Genomic DNA, 20545 nt, shown 5'->3' on the forward strand with positions numbered 1-20545 from the left:
TGTTGTGCATTTTCCAATTTTCCTACCCAATGAAGAGCATTTTTGAAGAGATCCTTGGCACTGAGGCACAAATAGAACTACGTCATCACCCACTTCATTTTACATTGTGTTACAATGAAACTTACCAGGTATATTTTTAACCCTTCAATGCAAAAATTATGAAAAATCAATTATTTGTGACCAATCATTCAAATTACTACCAAAGTTAAACAGGAATTCTCCCCTATTTGGTAAAAGCTATTACACAACCATGTTTCCTTATTAAGGCTTCAATAAGATTTAACATTCATCAAATGTACAGATGGAAAAGATGGCAACAAGTAATTCAAATGTCCTTAAGATTTTTAATTTCTTTACTTCAGGACCATTACAAAATATTTTGCTGGTTAGTATGCAACTATCTGATAAAATACTAACATTCCACTCTTTACCGGGTAAGTATTGCCCCACGCAACAAAAAAAAAACATTGTAACCACCCAAACCTGTAGTATATATTATGGAATGTGGTTATTTTCCTATACAGGGCAAAGTATTCAAAGAACAACAATTTTTAGCTTTTCTCTTAAAAACAAAGGGGAAGAATATTACTCATCTCACTGAAGCGAATTACCCCAAAAGCATTGGATTCATTCTCCTCTGGATTGAGAAACCGGTAAAAAACAGACACCAGTAAAGAACAAGGCATGACAGGCGGATAGGTAATCCTTTGAAAGAAAAGGTTTTAAAAATGTGGAAAAAATGAAAAAAGATCTACAATTCTCAGCGAAGAACATGGAACAGCGAGAATACATTTGAGTTTTAACCTCAAAATAGGCAACTCAAGAGAGAGCATTAAAAACAAAAAGTTTGCAACTTACAAACGGAGAGGGAAAAATTAAAAGAACCAACAAAATACTGTTTGTTGATAAAGTGGTTAAGTGCAAACACAAGAAAACGTGAACCAGAGTTGGATTACCTAACACTTTCCTCACTACTTTAAATCAAACATAAAACGTGCTGCACCAAATAATTTGCGGGTTTAAACAAAAGTGGAATCTTTATTCCATTCGAATACCACCTTATTATTTTTTCAGTTACAAAAGACACCCCTTAAAAAGTCTCACGATGTAACACTGAAAACTCTGGTTTCCAAAATGGTTCTCAAGTTTCCACCCTTCAGCAGTTCTTGAAAATAATTAGAAACTTCATTTAACAGGTGTATATCAATACATTAAATAAATTTAATTACTTTAATTGGAATATACGGAACATTTTGGTTGTCATTAAATCAATGCATCCCCCTATAACAATGCTCAGTACAAAAGCAGTCAAGTGAACAATTGTACAAATCCGGCCAAGATTACGTTGTATGGTGATGTTTGCTCAATGTACCTTTAATAGATATACTCACATGGAAGAGTGTGTATTCCAAAAGCTCTGGAGAGCATATTTCATGTCTCCAAATATATTTAAAAAAATCACCATACAGTATAACCTTGTAAAAGAGGTTCTTGAGAACAGAGGGAAGTTTTTTTCAACAAACATCTAACAAATGAAACAAACAACTATCGCAAGATACATTTATCAAAGGCGTTTTCCCCAATCTTTTCAAAACTATTCATGGCGACGTTGATAAATTACAATAAAAATGGTCCTTGTACATGACATTGGGCATACATCTTTAAAATAAATTTGAACTTATAATGGGATCGTTTTAAAATGCTAAAATACTAGAGTTTACAATTCACAGTCTGTGACTATTCATCAAGGTGTCCCATGGTATTAGTACGGTATGATGTTGTAATCGTCTGGTGTTCATCAAATAATCTTGTGTTGAAGGTACAAACTATTCCAAAGCAGTATGCATTCTAATGCTTCAAAGTTGTCATTCTTTACTGTAACTGGAGTCGAGCACCTAATTTTAACGCATGTCCTGAAGTGAAATGAAAAGAGCGGATATTACTACATAAAATCATTGATTTTAAATAATCAATATAATCATTGATATAGATTACAAATTGTTGAGGCCCAAGCCTGCAAGGCAAATTCCTACAGCACCTTACAACTGCAAACACAGGAGCAATCACAGATAATATCTTCAAACTGAAATCTCGTTGTTATATGCAGACATTTTCTTTAAACTTGAATTCTGCAATTATGGTTTCGACTTGCCATCTCCTGGTTTTCTAATCACTACTTTAACCAGTTCTGTACACTCCTATATTCATCCCAAAGTACTAATTTAGTTTTAGAATTTCCAAATGTCACATTAATCCAATCACATCTGTTTAAATATTCACTGAAATGATTCTGCACCTGTATTTTTCCTATGCCCGCAGCATGACTTTAAAAAAAAGTAATCCTGAGTATGTTCCTTTAACAATCCAGTTGTTACTCAATTTTTATTTTTTTTTTAAATTGTGTCTTACAAATAAATCATCTGGTCTTGACCACAAACTGGAGCATAAATTCAATTAAATTTAATTCAATTCAATTCAACTTTAATGTCATCGCACAAATACAAGTATGAGTACAATGAAATGCAGTTTTGCGTCAGTCCGTAGTAGTTGTGCATAAAGAATTTTTTTAAAAATAAATAAATAAAAATAGAAAGAGAGAAGGTACAGAATAATCAAAAAATACAGAATAAAAAAATAGAAAGAGAGAAGGTACAGAATAATAAAAAAAACAGAATAATTAAACAATGGGGATGGAGGCACCGGAGAAATCTATCGGCGGGACAAATGTGGAGAGAACTGACGAAAACTGTGTAAGGCTTTAGTGAGACTACATATGGAGTACTGGACATAGTGGTTAAAGAGGAATTAATCTGTAATCAGTGTTCGTGCACATGGAACAGCTATAAGTTCAATGACTTTTCAAGGACTTTCAAGGTCCCCAAAAAAAAAAAACAATTTTCAACGACCAAAATCCAGCAAACATTGATGGTTTATCGGAGACTTGTATATAAGTTGCTTGGTATTGGATGATTTGATTCTGTACCAAATAAAAGTAAGAAGGTTGGCTGGCCACCATCTCAGATTTGATTGAAAATCATGTCTTGCACACCTCTGGTACAAAGAACACAGCAAAAAAAATCAACTTTCAACCATTGATATAGCTCGAATTATAGCCAAATGCCCATTGGAATTTGGAGTTGAGACCTTGCTGTCTGTTGTGTTACTTGTATGCTCTGATGTACAGACACTGATTTTCAGGGAAATCTGACAAGGTGATCAGTCATTCCATTAGTCCAGGTTGCGCAGAACGACACTAAACTACATAATAATTGCACACAAAGTGGTTAACTTATCTATATTTGTACATCAATAGAGCACTGATGGTCCATTTTCTAATCTCTTAGTTGTTCAACATGAAACCATGATAATGGGGAAACTTTGCTTTTCAACTAGTCCCTGCAAACCTGCACTGCCCCTGCCTGCTTCAAAGTCTTCACTATTGTCCCTGTACCCAAAAAGACAAGGATTAGTGGTCTTAATGACTACAAGCCTGTCGCACTGGCCTCTGTAGTCATCAGGCATAAGACAGAAAAAAACTGAAAAAAGAGGAAGAGAGATGGGGGTAAAAGAGGGCAGCGCCCCAGTCATGCAGAACATGTTTGATAACTGTACCTTGAAATGACAGTTTTCTTGCCCGTTTACCCTTAAATTTATACTGTAATTTTTATAAATGTACCTTAAAATAACACATTTTACTTGCTTGTCACAACTTACACAGAAAATTTGTGATAATCATACCTTAAAATGACACCAACTCCTTGTTTGTTTACATTTGTCATATTGAAAATATTTGATATTACACGTGCACCTACTTGTAGCATACCTGTTCCTTGCTTGTTTACGCTAACTAGAGAGAGGCATCCTTTACACAGGAAATTTTTGATTATACCTTGAAATGTCACAATTTCCTCCCTTAATTTACACTGTAATTGTTTTAATTATACCTTACAACAAGGGCCTCCAAGTTTTTCAGCATGAGGGCCACATTATATATTTGGCAATTTTTTGCAGGCCATAGGTAAAAATAAAGACATGTCAGTTTTATAACTTTAATGAACTCAAAAAAGAACTTAAGTAAAACAAATGGAAGAAATTCAAAACAGCATGTAGCCATCAATCAAGGTTAACCAACAAAATCATAACGTTTTATGCAACCACATTAATGGGAAGGATGGAACTGCTTTTTTGATTTCAAAATTTCATTGAAACCCTCAACTTGGTAGCCTAGGGCAGACTGACGTGTGAGTTCCCGCGCTACCCAGTGTTGCAGTGCTATTTTTTTAGGTGCCAGTGCTATCAAACAGGGGCAAGCTAGTCAAACAAGATTATAGCCTAAACTACATCCCAGTGTATAACTAGTACAGTAAAACATATCATACTTAATGTAATAATATGACAAAATATTGCAGTTTAATTATCATAAAAAATAATTATCAAGCTAGTAAAGGAAAAGACGGTGATCATGTATTTTTAGAGGTGCTGGCCAACTCGCCCCGACTCTCCCGCTGCTTGCTCATTCACTCACACACACTCACATACCCACACACACTCTGCCGATAAGATCTCATGTACACACCTACATCAGACAGCCAAATTTAATAATATCATGGGAACTCACACATATGCAGGATTTCCATAAATTGGGCGCTAGTAATCTTGGGAGGGTTTGTGTTGGAAATTCAAAGGTAATGGGGAATATGCAAGAAAGAGGCCAGAGTGAAGTCAGCCCTTGTCATATTTATTGGCAGGCTATCTTGAGTGTTGCTTTGGCATACTTTTACTTATGCTTTTATCTCAAAGTGTTTAATGAAGATTGCAAGGCAAGATTGCTACCGCTGTGTACTAATCGCCCTATAATCTGTCTTGGGTAATGATGATTGAGGACTGGATATTGGGAACATCACCAGGTATTTCTGCAACGGTCTTAAAATGCAGCACAGCAGTATTCTGACGTTCAGTGGAATGACAGAGGAGAATAGTTTAACATCTCATCTTATTGCCTGAACCCCCAGCATCACCAGGAAGACATTGGAGCGTCAGCCTATAATTATAACCTCACGATTCTGGGCAAGGGACCTGGACCCAAAACCTTCTGATTCAGGCTAGCGTGCTGCAAAATGAGCTGCATAACTGACTGCAAAAGGGTCAGTTGAGTCATAAGAGTGATACAGCGAGGAAACAGTCCCTTCCGTCCAACTTGCCCACACCAACCGACGTGTCCCATCTACACTAGTCCCACCTGCCTGTATTTGGTCCATATCCCTCCAAATCTGTCCGATCCATGTACCTGTCTAACTGCTTCTTAAATGTTGGGATCGTCCCAGCCTCAACTACCTCCTCTGGCAGCTCGTTCCACACACCCACCCGCCATCTTTTGTGTGGAAAAAGTTACCCCTCAGATTCCTATTAAATCTTTTCCCCTTCACCTTGAATCTATGGCTTCTGGTCCACGATTCACCTACTCTGGGCAAGACTGCGCATATACCCGATCTATTCCTTTCATGTTTAAGAAGGAACTGCAGATGCTGGAAAATCGAAGATAGACAAAAGTGCTGGAGAAACTCAGCAGCAGCGGCAGCATCAATGGAGCTTTCATGATCTTATATATCCTCCTGTGTTCCAAGGAATAGAGTCGCAGCCTATTTAACCTCTGCCTATAACTCAGACCCTCTAGTCTGGGAAATATCCTCATGAATCTACTCTGTACCCTTTCCTGCGTGACATGATTCCTATAACACGGCCCCTAGAACAGAACACAATACTCTAAATGTGGCCTCACCAACGTCTTTTACAGCTGCAATATGACCTCCCAACAAGACGTCTTATTGAATTGTATTAAGAGCTGGATATTAAGGAGAAAGTTTTTTCAGACTGTTCCTGGGTAAAGTTGATTTTTATTTATCATGCAACCACGAAAGTCAACTTTGAAACATACAGATTAATAACCTGAGAAGTTAGGCTCGGAAACTAAGGTAACACGTTTAACTGATTTTTACCATTTTGCATTACGTTTTGAGGAAAAAGTGCTAACCTGGAGCTGGCAGAAGGGCCCTAATTGGCCGGTCACCCAACAGAGGCGTTTTTTTCTGAGAAAGAGGCGCGTGACCCAAAAGGGGTGGCCTGACTGGCGTTGGAAGGAGGGGCTTGGGCTTGTTGGAAGTTTGTGAAGCACTGCCTACGTCATAATAACTCTCAGTTCCAGCAGCTTGTTGAAGAGATGCTGGAAAATAAAAGAAACAACTTTAAAGCACAAATATATGACAATATACGCTTACATTTTAACACACCAAATTCCTATTCCTCGCCAGTATGATCTTACTTTATTTCAAACCAGTATCTTTTTGCACTGAAATTAGCAGGAATTATTGGCAGGATTTGAAGGCACAGGCCAGTAAATTTATTTACGCGATAAAACAGTAATTTTGAAGCAGTGCAGATACATTTTTCAGTCCTTTGTCTCAGACGAGAGAAGTCAGTTATTACTGAAATGCGAAACGTTACTCATTTACCTTCATGGGGCCACTGATAAGCTTCAGGTCTCTCCTCTTGATAGGTTTGCCAATTACTACTCGCCTCTATCAAGACAAATATATCAGATTATCAACATTGTTCAACTTTTCAGTAACTTGAAACTAGCACAATTTTACAAAAAAACAAATTAAACTCTAGATTAGACACAAAAAGCTGGAATAACTCAGCAGGACAGGCAGTATCTATGGAGAAAAAGAATGGTTGACGTTTCAGGTCGAGACCCTTCTTCAGACCTCGACCCAAAGCGTCACCCATTCCTTTTCTCCAGAGATGCTGCCTGTCCTGCCGAGTTATTCCAGCTTTGTGTCTGAAGAACAACCTCGGCCTGGAACATCACCTATTCCTATTCTCCAGAGATGCTGCCAGCAGGTATTTTCAAACTGTAGTCTAAAACAACCTATCACTTAGGCCTTTAGTAGGGCGATTTGAAGACGATAAAACAGTTTTATTTGTGTTTATATTTCCCAGCTTGCCAGATTTAAACTTTTTCAGTCGAGATAATAGCCATGATTGTGGATGCCCTTAAAAATATTGACTATTGTGCCAGACTGCATGTCAAAGTGCAGTTAAAAAAATATTTTCCAGGAGGTCTATAAGGGCATTCAGCCCATCAAGTCTACTCCACCATTCAATCATGGCTGATCTATCTTTCCCTCTCAACCCCATTTGCCTGCTTTCTTCCCATAATCCCCGACACCTGTACTAAAAAAGAATCTGTCAATCACTGATTTAAGATATCCAATGACTCGACCGCCACAGAACTTCCGTGGCAGTGAATGCCACAGATTCACCACCCTCTGACAAATAATTTCCTAATTTCCTTTCTAAAAGCACCTACTTTTATTCTGAGTGTTTAAAGCCAATTGTGCGCTTGTTACGGTGCGGATGAAGAATATAAGGGGACTGAGAACGATAAATATTCAATGACATGGATCATAAATAAAGAACAGGATTTTCAACCTCCATGAACTCCATGCAAAATGCAGAATGAGGCAAAAAGAGAAAGCGCAGAATTACCCGTCTGATACAATGTTCTTTGTGTCTCTTTGTCCAATATTCCAAAGTAGTCTTTGGATTATTTTCATTATTGGGACAAATACTTATATACAGTTTAAGATAATTCATCTTCAGCATCTAAACATTAATTCCAAATTAACTGATTTTTTAATTGCTTCTTCATCAATTCTGCACAAAAACAGATTAATAATGAACTATGCAGGCAGGAACTGCAGATGCTCAGTTAAACCAGACACAAAAAGCTGGAGTAACTCAGCGGGACAGCCAGCATGTCTGGAGAAAAGGAATAGGTGTCAGACTGAGCCTAAAAACGGTCTCAACCCAAAACATCACCCATTCCTTCTATGCAGAGATGCTGCCTGTCCCGCTGAGTTACTTCAGCATTTAATAATGAACTAACCTGTCTCAACTCCCTCTTTTCGCTTGGTCAAATATTCAATGACGACTTGCAGCTCCTCTGCATAAAGGTGCTTTCCATCACCAACCAGAAACATAAGATGTCGGACGGTGGTGGGCACAACATGGCTTTCGCTGTAAGCCTCACGGTGAAGATAATCGTCTGCCAAGTTGGCCGCCTTGTGTGCAATCTCCAGCCGCTCTTTCTCCAGATTCTCACCAAATATGCGTTGGTGCTCACGGGAAATCAGGTCCAAGGCATCTTCTAAAGGCATGTTACGATGCTCTGTCGAACAGACAAAACTTTATTATAGGTCAAAGATCTCAGTAAACCTGGAAAAGGAAACTTCAGCGTGGCAAGTGACACCGAGGAAGTTTGATAATGTACAAAAAGGGGTTCAGAATAAAACAAAAAATATCCCAACAAGGTTTCTGTGACGATAGTCAGCCACACATGACAAAGAGTTTTAAATGTTCTTTTCATTGATCATCAGTGCATTTGTCAGAACGTTGCACAAATTATATCTGAATTTCAACTCACCTAGTAATACCACCTAATTGTACTAAGTGTCAGTTACGTCCCAGTGGCAGACTATAGTCCACATTTGTCCAAGAATTCCCTTCACCCTGAATACCAGAATGGTGCAGAACCATTCATCTTTGCACCCAGCTTGTCCAAGGCAACATTAAGACTTACAAGTATACCAAATCATGAATTTTCAGGTCATCAATTCATATACACTTTGGGAAGTTAGTGTTGAGAAGGATAAAGGGCAGAACTTCAACAATGGTATAAAATGGGAGATGGGAGCTTGGAGGAGCTGTGTAGCTTTTGCGGAAGGAAAGTTTTAATTGCATATTTTAACAAATGATTTACACACAATCAGATACAACTGACACATTGACCCCGATCTGCTTACGTGGTCTCCGGTTCAAAATATTGGACAACTAACAAATATTTCAAGTTCCTTACTTTCACTTTCCCGACAACGGCAACATTTGCCAGCATTGTAGAGTGAAATGGAACATAGAAACGGAAAATAGGTGCAGGAGTAGGCTGTTCGGCCCTTCGAGCCAGCACCGCCATTCAATTTGATCATGGCTGATCATCCAAAACCAGTACCCCGTTCCTGCTTTATCCCCATATCCTTTGATTTACTTAGCTCTAAGAGCTATATCAAACTATCTGGCCTCCACTGCTGTCTGTGGCAGAGAATTCCACAGATTCACAACTCTCTGGGTGAAAAAGTTTTTCTCATCTCAGTTTTAAATGGCCTACCCCCTTAAACTTAAAACGATAGATTGCTGGGCCCGTACATACATATTTACATGTTGGTGAACCGTTGCTCCTTACAAGTGCATTATTATAGTCTTTACAGGTCAGGGCAAGAATGTCCACTGTAAAATGAAAGCTTTTTCTGTATCACAATTACTTTCATGTCCTTGTTACAATAATTTAAAGTCAATGAAACAAATATTTAAAATGCAGATACGCATGCCAAAAAATTAAATCCAGATACTGAAAACAAAACCGTATGAAAACAAATGATTGAAGTCAAATTGATCTTATAATCCATTTCATTAAAAACACAAAACGGAGTATTAAATGTCCTTAAATTAGACAGTAGGAAACAAAAGACAAACTTTGTTCCATGTTGTTCAGAGACGATTGAAATTTCCAGACAGATTTTATAATTGAACAAATCAATTTGCAGGGCTCGGGTGAAGATAAAATAAATTAGCACCCAGGTACCCAGGGAGCCATTTCCCCCATCACCAAATTAAAAAAAACATCCATCCATTAGTAATATCAATTCCAAATTAACTGATGTTGGTAATGAACTAATCTTAGGTAGACAAAAGTGCTGGAGAAACTCAGCGGGTGCAGCAGCATCTATGGAGTGAAGGAAATAGGCACCGTTTCGGGCCGAAACACTTATTCAGACTGATGTAGGGTGGGGGGCAGGGAGAAGAAAGGAGAAAGGAAGAGGGGGAGTCAGGTGGGCTGAGGGAGAGCTGAGAAGGGGAGGAGACAGCAAGGGCTACTGTAGACATGGAAGGTGTCTACCTTCGATTTTCCAGCATCTGCAGTTTCTTCTTGAACATGAACTAATCTTAAACTGACATCAGTACCCCTTATCCTTGTCTGCTAAACAGTGTCTTTCTGCACCCCCCAATCAACCTACTGACTTGCTATTCCTTGTGAAACGTGGTGTCCTGTAAAGTGGGTTTCAGTTATATCCATTGGCACAATAATTGTGAGGGAAAAGGAATCTCAGTTGCTTATGGATTTATAACACGTGTCAGATGGTGTTAATTTCCTGATGCCATGACCTAGCACAGGAAAAGCAAGCCCATTAATTTGGCTAAGAAACAGATATGAAGGAGCAGGCACACACAAGGTCATTTACACACCCCTCTTCCCAATTGCTCGAGGTTGTTTTAATGCTTTAATGTTCACACATGTAAATGGTTATGTATCTCAGTATTAACAGCAAGCAAAGCAGGGTATACCTTTGCTTGTAGTCAAATTATTATTATTAATAGGCAGACCTAATATTTTGATTTGAGGAACATCATAACAGAACCTTTTAGGCATATAAACATTGGAGATTATTTCAAACAAGGGCAAGCACTCCATCTTACTGTATCAGTTTAGTTGAGAGATACAACGCGGAAACAGGTCCTTCAGCCCAACAGGTCCGCTACAACCAGCAATCCCCGCACAATAACACTATCCTCCACACACTAGGGACAATTTACAATTTTTACCAAGCCAATTAACCGACAAATCTGTAAGTTTTTGGAGTGTGAGAGGAAACCGAGCACCTGGGGAAACCCCACGCAGGTCATGGGGAGAACGTACAAACTCCATGCAGACAGCACCTGTAGTCAGGATTAAACCCGGACCTCTGGCACTGTAAGGCAGCAACTCTACCGCTGCACCACCGTGCTGCCCAAACTCACACGTGACAAACATTTCATTATAAATGTGAAATTGGAAATCTCACGAATTGTAAGTGCATCTTTATGGAAGCTGAAAAGTTACCTTTGTGGCCAGCATACAAAATAATGACTGTGCAAGATGAAAGAGACTGATGTTCTCCACCGACAACAACACAAAAGGGGGAACCTTCTTCACGAACATCTTTCAGAGCAGTATCCAGAGCCAACTCTAATTTAAGGTACACCAAATCCACGAGAAGTCCAAGCTCTTGCACTCGACGTCCTATTAGTTTGGCATAATCCCTTAAAATTGCAACAGGGGAACATTTTCTGGTTAGTTAGTCAACCAAAGCAAGATTGAACATTTAACTTGCTGTAAGTTGCCACACAAGTTTTTTTCAAAAGTAATACTCAAAGGCTTAAACCTTAAATAATCGAATGCGTTTGCAGATGAAGTAGTAATTGGCAACTGGATCACTAGTCTGAAAAAGGGTCCCAACCTGAAACATCACTCAACCATGGACTGCTGCCCGACCCGCTGAGTTACTCCACACTTTGTGTCTTTTCACGTTCCTCGTTTCTACTGGTTTACCATCAATTTAATAAGGGTGACTGTTGACATTAATGTTCATTTACTTATACTTTCAGAAGCCAAGGTTGAAACGTGTTTGCTGATGGTTCCGTTAAATTGCATTAAATTAACTATTTTGGTTCATTCCAGGCAATAAATTGAAGCAATTCTTTACATAATAGGAAAGAGTTACATAGGTAGGAATCAAATTTCAAACACAGCGGTTAACAGATTGTTAGTAGAATGGATTAGGCTGGTTAATCAGTCGAAGTCTGCAATCCTAAACTGCAAACAGGCCCTAAATATTAAATTAATTTGACTGATGCATCAATAACAAGCAGAACTTCAGCAACCTATGCTTTTTATCACAATAAGTAGAAAAGTACGCAAACATTCCTGAGATTTACCCTTGTTGCTTGCTTAGGGCTATGACAACACAATCAGCGTGCTTTTCTTTGTTGTAATCCTCCTCCAATTCTTTATAGAACTGCTGATAAAGTTCTTCTCGGCGACCATCTTCAGGCCTGCAGGCTTCTCCTAGGACCAAGAAAATACAATCCATTACTTTAAAATAAATCCAAATGATTCATTTTAATTCCAGCCTCAAGGATGCTTATTTATTTTGTGGAGGGAAAAATTAAACTTAATTTAGATTATTGCAACATGTCATGATTTGTCATATGTTATTTTTGAATATTTGCCACATTATTTGTACGATTTAAAATAATTTGACATGTAAATTTCTCTTTCAATGCCTTGTAATTGTAACTTTAACTGGTGGCAGACTAATTTCCCTCTGGGGTAAATAAAGTGGTATCATATCGTAGATCTTGCAAAATGCTTCTTCACGTATTTTAAACACGTCTAGGAGAAACTCAAAGGCAATGGTTAATTTCAAAGAAGTTTGTAATTCATCTATGCTTACATTTATGGCATGAATCTGAATGCCTTGCCTCCTTGATGTTGTTTGGACATAGTTTAATATAATGCATTGTCAATATAAATGTTTCATCTTCCAGTTACATAATTAGGCCACTGGATGGCTCTCTCTCGAAAAACAGCCGAAAAAGTGAAAAAGTTTAATGTTTGAGAGAATCAGAACCAGGCAGAAGGGTACAGTTTTTACAGATATCCATCCATAAGTTGATTTTGTCTGCAAGTTGCAAAATACACAAAAATCACGATAGATTGATAAGAGGTTGGGAGAACGGGTGGGTTGAAGAGAGAGAGAGAGAGAGCGAGAAAACAAATTCTGCCGTTCATTGGAACAAACAATTTTATGTAAGAGTTTTGAACTTATTATCTGTAAATTGAACTTAATTTTAACTAATTGCATTCAACTTTTCCAAGTAATTTAAATTCCAAATCAACTCTTCTCACTCTACAAACCACTGATTTTATTTGCTTTGAATAGCCCAACACTGATCGACACGTGATATTATAGATATATCTGCAATAAGAGATAAACAGGTCTTTTTTATAGGAAACTAATTATAAGCAGCATGTGTCACAGCCAGTATTCAGCTCCTGCAATATGCGCTCAATCCCGGCCTGCACTGCCTGCTGTATGAATTTTGCACTCTCTGTTTTGATAGGGTTCCCTCCCACTCCCCAAAGACATGCCCATTGTTCAATCAATGGGCAATGAAACTGCCTGAATTGTGGGAGTATGATAGAATGGGGGGGTTGAATCCCATGGGAACTTCACATCTATCACTGAGCTGTTCCAGTACAGGTACAACATTGTCACCTATCCACCATGGAAAATTGCTCAACTACACATCACATTCACAAAAGCCAGGGCAAATCAATCCAATTAACTCCTACATAAAAAGCGATGGGAAGGCATCAGTGCAATCCAGCAATACATACAAAATCAGTGTTCATAATGCTCAGCTTAGTTTTTGTACAGCTTTAGATCTCACAGTAGCCCAGGTTCAAAAACACCAGCTAGGTGAGAGTAAAGGGCCTGGAGCAGGGTGACGCCAGTATGGTCGTGAGTAGTCACCCAAAGAGTTGTACCCTTTTCCTGGTCGCCGCTGGATTTTCAACATTTTGAACATTTTTGACGACCTGCTGCGACAATGACAGGTGCCGGCAAGTCACCGAAAAGAATCATGTAAGTGGGACAAGCACTTGAGTGTCCTTGACACCAGGGCTGCATTCGACCAAGTGTGACATGAAGGAGCCCTGTAAATCAGTGGACATCAAGTGGAAAACCCACCCGTGGTTGAAGTCGTACCTTGCACATAAGTCGATTTGGCTTGGTTGTTGAAGATCAATGAGACCCTAACCGCAGAACATCACCATCAGAGTTCCTCAGGATTGAGTTCTTGGTTCAAACACCTGTAGCTGCTTCAATTACTTTTTTCCACCATAAGGTCAGAACTTAGAACGTTCAGTGCTGTTTGCACAGAGTTTAATTCCACTGCAACTCCCAATAATGAAGCAGTCCATACTTTCATGTAGCAAGACTTTGCCAACATATGTGACTGGGGTTGATCAACAGCGAGAAACACTTGTGCTGCAAATGTGCCAGTCAATTGATTGTACTATGGGAAAGTTTGACCACCTATCCTTGACATGCAGTGGCATTAGCATTAATCCCCCTGCCATCAACATCCTGAAGACCGCCCATGGACCGAGAAACCAGACTAAACAAAAACAGCTACAATCACAGGTCAGAGGTTTGCGAACCTTTACTGCAGGTCCACCACCAATTTTCCAGCTCCCTAAATTCCAGGGTTTTTCTGGATTATCCGTGTTGCTTGGCTATGGGGATTTTTTTTGTGTCCGGGATTAAGTGGGGGGGGGGGGGGGGGGGGGGGGGGGGGGGTGGGGTCGTCAGACCACCACCAGTTTCCAGAAAATCAGTGGACACTGGATTCAAGGTGCCGCCCCACTGACATTTCAGTCACTTCCCCAACCTTGTTTCCCAAGATGGTATAAGGTGGGGAGGAGATCAGTCAAAAGACTGATTAAATTGTACAGAAGAGGATAACTTCAACACCATCCGTAGTCTGCTCCATCATCAGCTGTACCACTATAAACATTTATCCCCTTCACCACAAAGTGTCCACCGTGTGAACAATTTACAAATTGCACCGCAGTTACTCGCCCAAATGATTCTGTCTGCGGTAAGAATAGAAGCTTCAGGAATCTGGGAACACAAGCACCTGCAGGCTCCCTTTCAAGTTGCACCCCACCCTGAGTAGCAAACACATCACTTTCCTTCATTGTTACGGACTCTAAACCTACCCAAAAGCAATTTGGCAGTACCTCCACCAGAGAAACCGCAGAGGTCACACCTGCACCTTCTCATGGGCTGTTGGGTTTTGCCAGCAACACCCAGATCCTGAAAGATGAATAAATGAATTTCATTTAATCCCTCAAACCCTGGACATAATCCAGTCACTAGTTTCCCTGTTGCCTCCACAACAGCCTCAAGTTCTCTGCATAAGCCAAGAATTAAGGATATCAAAGAAGAGTAATAATGATGCTGAAAAATATTTGGGCCTGAAATTCATTTCCATGGAATTCATTACCATGGACGGCTGTGGAGGCAAAGTCGATGACCTGATGGGCCGAATTCTGCTCCTACAACTTATGATAAATAGTAAAATAAAATTCACCAAATTGTTGAGATGTTAAGCCCAGAACCCACAGAATTTGCTTACGTTGGACATCATGGACTCATGGTCTTTGTCCCATGTAAATGGCATTGTCTCACACCTTATTTTAAAGTCGAATTCCTGGGAAGTAGTCCCAAACCTGGCTATTCAAACATCAGCACCCTCCTTCACAATATAGCCATCCCAAGGCAAAAGCAAATCACAACACCATACCAAATTATTAAAGGGGAATGGCATCGCCAGAATCCAGCATTGTATATTTTTATACTCAGCCCTCAGATCCAGGAGGTTTACATTAACAAAATCCAATTCCAAGAATGTTGTCCTTTGGAAAAACATTACCCGGAGCAGGTTAATTTTAGATGCCTAACTTGCATCGATATGTTCTGACTGTAGTTTAAACACAACTTAATTGCATGTGACCAAGTAGCAGAACACTCGGGATAAGGAATGGCTATGTGGAGAAAGGACAGGGGGAAAAAAAGAGATGAGATCACTAGATCATGGGTCGAGCCTGGGAACGGATAGGAGAGAAGGTTAAATAAACCATTGATTCAGACCTCTTGTTTAAACTACAAGTTGAGCCTCTCCGCTATCCTATTTGCTCTTCCAATTATTCCTTAACCACATTGCATTGAAAAACTACTTTATTAATTTTCTACTCAATACTTTGAGAATGCCACAACATGCAGGAGCATAATAGTTGATCATACCAGTCCAGGTATAGTTGTAATCCTCTGCAGTGTAACCTTCAGGATAACCACTATAATATTCCACCACTTCATTCGTTCTAAAAGAGGACAAACAGATAAATATGAATGCTATAAAATGAGGTTCTACTTATCCAATGAAAACAAAGATATCGCAATTTTTGCAGTTAACTAAATTATATAAGCAAGAAAGCAATTGTACAATATGAAAGCTGTCATTGCAAGCTTCAGAACACAATCCTCTACTGTGGTGGAACTGGACAGGCGATATTTTGGGACCAGATGCATCGCCTATCCGTTCCCCCAGTGATGCTGGCTTATCTACCGCGTTCCTCAAACACAATGTTTTGATCACGACCGTAATTCCATATTTTCTGAACTTTATCTTCCATACCTTGGCACAGCTTCTCTTGCAATGTTGTATTCTGTGGACGCGTAAGCACTTGAGGGAGGGAGAGAGAGCAAAAGTGTCAATTTCCAGGCATTGGGTTGAAACCATTTTAATATAACAAAGAACCCATTCTATGCACTGTCACAGAAGGCTGGCCATAATGACAAGAGATGCAGGTAATCAATTAAAGTCTTGCAGGAAATTTCCAGCTTTGTTGGCTGGACGTAATACATTAGTGGTTTTCCAAACAGTCACGTCAACTTCCACTATAGAACAGAGCTCTTTTCAATGGAAATTAGCAATATTTGAACAATGGAATTCTACATTGGACTAGTCCAGAGGAAATGTCATTAAATTTCAAAAAATTGACAAATATTAATGATAGAACCAGCCAAAATTAGATGAACAATCCCTTCATAGAATAGTACATATTATTTTTAAACTTCCCTTACCTTCCATCTGCGCTCAGTTTGTGTGTTTGGGCCACCCTAGGTTTTATCCAAGTAGCCATCTTTACCTACAGAAATAAGTGATTGAGAAAGCATCAACTAAACGTCCTTTTCTTCAATAGCTTCAAGAAATAAATTGCCCATTTGCACATTTTGCTTTGAATGCATTCACAATCCTATATCTGTCTTTGCCCTTATACCTTCAAAACAATTCAGAAGAAACTGCATTTTATATAAAAATGAAGTAGGAATCTAAACAGTGCAATAACATTGCAGATTGATAGGTAACAGGTTAAAATGTACATTTCAAGGTACAAAACATCTCATAGGCCAATGTCCCTGCCCCACTTAGGAAACCTGAACAGAAACCTCTGGAGACTTTGCGCCCCACCCAAGGTTTCCGTGCGGTTCCTGGAGGTTGCAGGTGGTTGCAGGTAGGGAGACTGACAAAAACCTCCGGGAATCGCACGGAAACCTTGGGTGGGGCGCAAAGTCTCCAGAGGTTTCCATTCAGGTTTCCTAAGTGGGACAGGGGCATAACTCACAGATCAATTATACTGAGTAGAAGGGTCTCGACCCGAAACGTTGCCAATTTCCTTCGCTCCAGAGATGCTGCCTCAACCGCTGAGTTTCTCCAACATTTTTGTCTACCTTTGATTTTCCAGCATCTGCAGTTCCATCTTAAATAATTATACTGAGTAAGTAGTTTGTCATAAACTTAGCCCAAACGGCAGCTGGATAATAACAAACTAGAACTGTATTTTGCCTTAACACCAAGTTACCAGACCACACACAATATGCGGTACTTTTGAAACAGGCAAGATCCTGACGAGGCTTAACAAGGTGGATGTGATGATGGTGTTCCTCTGGTGGCAGGATGCAATGTTGCAAAACAAGGATTTGCTATTTAAGACAGGAGGTAAAATGTTGTCTCAGAGGGTGGCATGCCTTTAAAGTACCATCGCAAAGGCCCGTTCCTGTGCTGTACTGTTCCAGTTGTCAAAATATCTAATTATCATATGAACTTCCTTCACAAACTTAATGTACACTCATTCCATTTCCTGTGTTTTTTATTCTCACGCCATTGCTCAAATTGACATTTATGTATACGAGCACTCATGCACATGCAAACATGCTGACATTTTAAAAGGTGGAAGCGACTATTTATGTAGGTTAATGTGTCCCTTTATAAAAAGCCCAGTGGCTCCAACAGACCCAGACCAAATAGCTAGTTTGCTTGAAAGGTAACTATGCACAATGGGCATTTGGCAACAAATACACTCTTTCAAATGAGATTTATTTCCTCAAGCATCTTGACAGAATGGGGGAAAAATATCCAACTGCACTCTTTTTCAATTCTATACCATAAGACCAAAAGCTCCACAAAATATGCTGGAACCCTAAAGTAAATATGGGGAATGCTGAAACTACTCAGCAAGACATGCAGTAGTTGCAAAACAAATAAATTACTGATATAAGTTGACACCTTGATGATCAACAAAAACAAAATCACTATGTTCTAACCACTGTGACAGACAGTTTATCTTCAACAATGGAAAGTCAACAAACTAACACATTAATGTTTTTGTATACAACATGGCAATTATGAAATTTGATTCAGCAGCACAATCTCAAAGCTACCAAGTATACTTGTTGAAACAAAGTTGAGCAACACCAAAAAATAAATAATTTCAACAAACTCAAGTTCATCTAATGAAAATTATATGACAGGACCACTTCCTGTCAGGATCAGGAGTCCGCATTCTTGGTGATCGCTAGTCGACGCGGATGGTGGGCTGAAGGGCCTGTTTCCATGCTGTATCACTAAACTAAACTTTTGATTTTACAGAGTAATTCAAATGTTAGCAAAAAGGATAATTAAATGCAAATGTCAATTTGCCGCTTCTGACAAATCTGATAGATCTGGTGCAAAACAAACCATGTGTTTCCATTATTATTTGTAAATTTCATGGCTATAAAATGCAAACGTTGAAGATAAGGGGAAGTCTTTTAGGACCGAGATGAGAAAATCATTTTTTACACAGAGAGTGGTGAATCTATGGAATTCTCTGCCACGGAAGGTAGTTGAGGCCAGTTCATTGGCTATATTTAAGAGGGAGTTAGATGTGGCCCTTGTGGCTAAAGGGATCAGGGGGTATGGAGAGAAGGCAGGGATGGGATACCGAGTTGGATGATCAGCCATGATCATATAGAATGGCGGTGCAGGCTCGAAGGGCCAAATGGCCTACTCCTGCACCTATTTTCTATGTTTCTATTTAAAATGAAAAATAAATATTTGATAGATCATGGAACAGGATATGAAGTAACACCAGCGTAGAATAGTCATGAAGACCTCTCTGAAGACCTGCCCCCATTTTCTAGTGTAAAACAATTTTAAATAAAAACTTTATTCCATTTAATGACAATTGTGGGTTTCAGACCATCTCAAATTTGGAAAATAGTTGACTTGTGCTTGTTAGATCTTAAAAATCTACTCTAATTGAATAGCATTTTTTCCCTTCTAAACTTGAGTCGACTTTCTCAATAAATTCTTAACATATCAGCATCAAATACATACAGAGTCTCCAAAACACTATGTTACAAACCAGCACTAGACTGTTTTCAGGCCAGTGGTTGGGGAAGGCCTGCAGGGAAAGGATTTGGTTGAATTAAAGCGGAGGAGTAGGATTTGTCCAGCCAGGATGGAGGTGAGGGATGGAAAGATAGGGAGTGAGGGAAGGGAAAAGAGGAAAAGGGGAAGGAAAGAGGGGTGGAGGGAAGGGAAGAGGGGTGGAGGGAAGGGAGGGAGAGTCAGCAGCATAGGCGGGAAGGCTGGTGAGCGGGGACAGAGCAGAGCAGGCCCCGGGCCTAGGCTCGAGCGAGTGTCAACTCTGCTCCACCATCACCATCGACGGCAGCATCAAGGCCGCGCCGCCACGTACAGCAACAAAGGCAGAGTCGTGGCCCCAGCAACGGGACCTCACGGGGGGGGGGGGAGAAGGGGGGGGGGAGGGGGGGAGGGAGGGGGGGAGGGAAGGGGGGGGGGGAGAGAGAGGGGGGGGGGAGGAGGGGGGGGGGGGATGGGAGGGGAGGGGGGGGGGGGAGAAGGGGAGGGGGGGGGGAGGGAGAAGGGGAGGAGGGAGGAGGGGGGGGGGGTATAGGGGGGGGGAGGGAGAGGGGGGGGGGTGGGGGGGGGGGGGGGGGGGGGGGGAGGGAGGGGGGGGGGGGCACGGGTTTTGGAGTTGGAGGGGGTGAGAGAGAGAGAGAGAGAGAGAGGGGCGAGAGGGGGGGGGGGAGGGGAGAGAGAAGGGGGGGAGAGAGGGGGGGGAGAGAGGGGGGGGGGGAGAGAGAGGGTGGAGGGGGGGCGGGTGGGGGGGGGGGAGGGGGGGGGTGGGTGGTGGAGGGGGGGGGGGGGGGGGGGTGCGGGGGGGTGGGAAGGGGGGGGGGGGGGAGTGGGGGGGTGGGGGGGAGAGGGGGGGGGGAGTTGGGGTTGGGGGGAGGGGGGGGGGTGGGGGGGGGGGAGAGGGGGGGGGGCGGGGGTGGGGGGGGGGGGAGAGAATGTGGGGGGAGGGGGCGGGCGGGGGGAATGTGGGGGGAATGTGGGGGGGGAGATGGGAGGGGGCGGGGGGCAATGTGGGGGGGGGGGGGGGGGGGAATGGGGGCGGGGGGGGAATGAGGGGGGCGGGGGGGGGGCGGCAGGGGGGGGGAGGGGCAGGGCAGGCCGAGGGAAGCAGGGAAGGAGGCCGCGGGCCGACACTCACCGCCTCACGCACTCTCCGTCGACGCCGCCGACGACGACCGCGACCGGAACCGGAACCCGCGCTTGCTCTGACGTCACCATCCCCGCTCCTTCCTCCGGCCCAATCAGGGCGCCGTTGTCATCGGGCGCTGGGCGGCGGCGA

At 41.3% G+C, this 20545-nt stretch overlaps 1 protein-coding gene across 1 annotated transcript; it reads right to left on the reverse strand.

Moving 5' to 3' along the window:
* Positions 1 to 330: 330 nt before the first annotated feature.
* On the reverse strand, positions 331 to 20500 carry LOC129705025 (nuclear receptor coactivator 5-like). The gene is made up of 10 exons (XM_055648401.1): positions 20405 to 20500; positions 16647 to 16711; positions 16198 to 16245; positions 15807 to 15883; positions 11869 to 11998; positions 10994 to 11193; positions 7949 to 8230; positions 6510 to 6575; positions 6032 to 6220; positions 331 to 1913 (listed from the first exon to the last, which is right to left on the reverse strand). Exons 2-10 carry the CDS (start codon positions 16703 to 16705, stop codon positions 1873 to 1875), a joined length of 1092 nt encoding a protein of 363 aa, XP_055504376.1. The 5' UTR covers positions 16706 to 16711; positions 20405 to 20500; the 3' UTR covers positions 331 to 1872.
* Between the last annotated feature and the right edge of the window lie 45 nt (positions 20501 to 20545).

Source organism: Leucoraja erinacea, chromosome 17, assembly GCF_028641065.1.
Source record: "Leucoraja erinacea ecotype New England chromosome 17, Leri_hhj_1, whole genome shotgun sequence".
NCBI classification, from domain to species: domain Eukaryota; kingdom Metazoa; phylum Chordata; class Chondrichthyes; order Rajiformes; family Rajidae; genus Leucoraja; species Leucoraja erinaceus.

Bases quoted from the DNA above. Each gene is read 5' to 3' on its own strand.
- LOC129705025 (XM_055648401.1), bottom strand. From the start codon at position 16,705: ATGGCTACTTGGATAAAACCTAGGGTGGCCCAAACACACAAACTGAGC. The intron at 11,194-11,868 runs GTAAATCTCAGG...TGCAATTTTAAG, and splicing joins GCCCTAAGCAAGCAACAAGG to GGATTATGCCAAACTAATAG. The intron at 8,231-10,993 runs GTAACTTTTCAG...TCTGTTCGACAG, and splicing joins TTTGTATGCTGGCCACAAAG to AGCATCGTAACATGCCTTTA.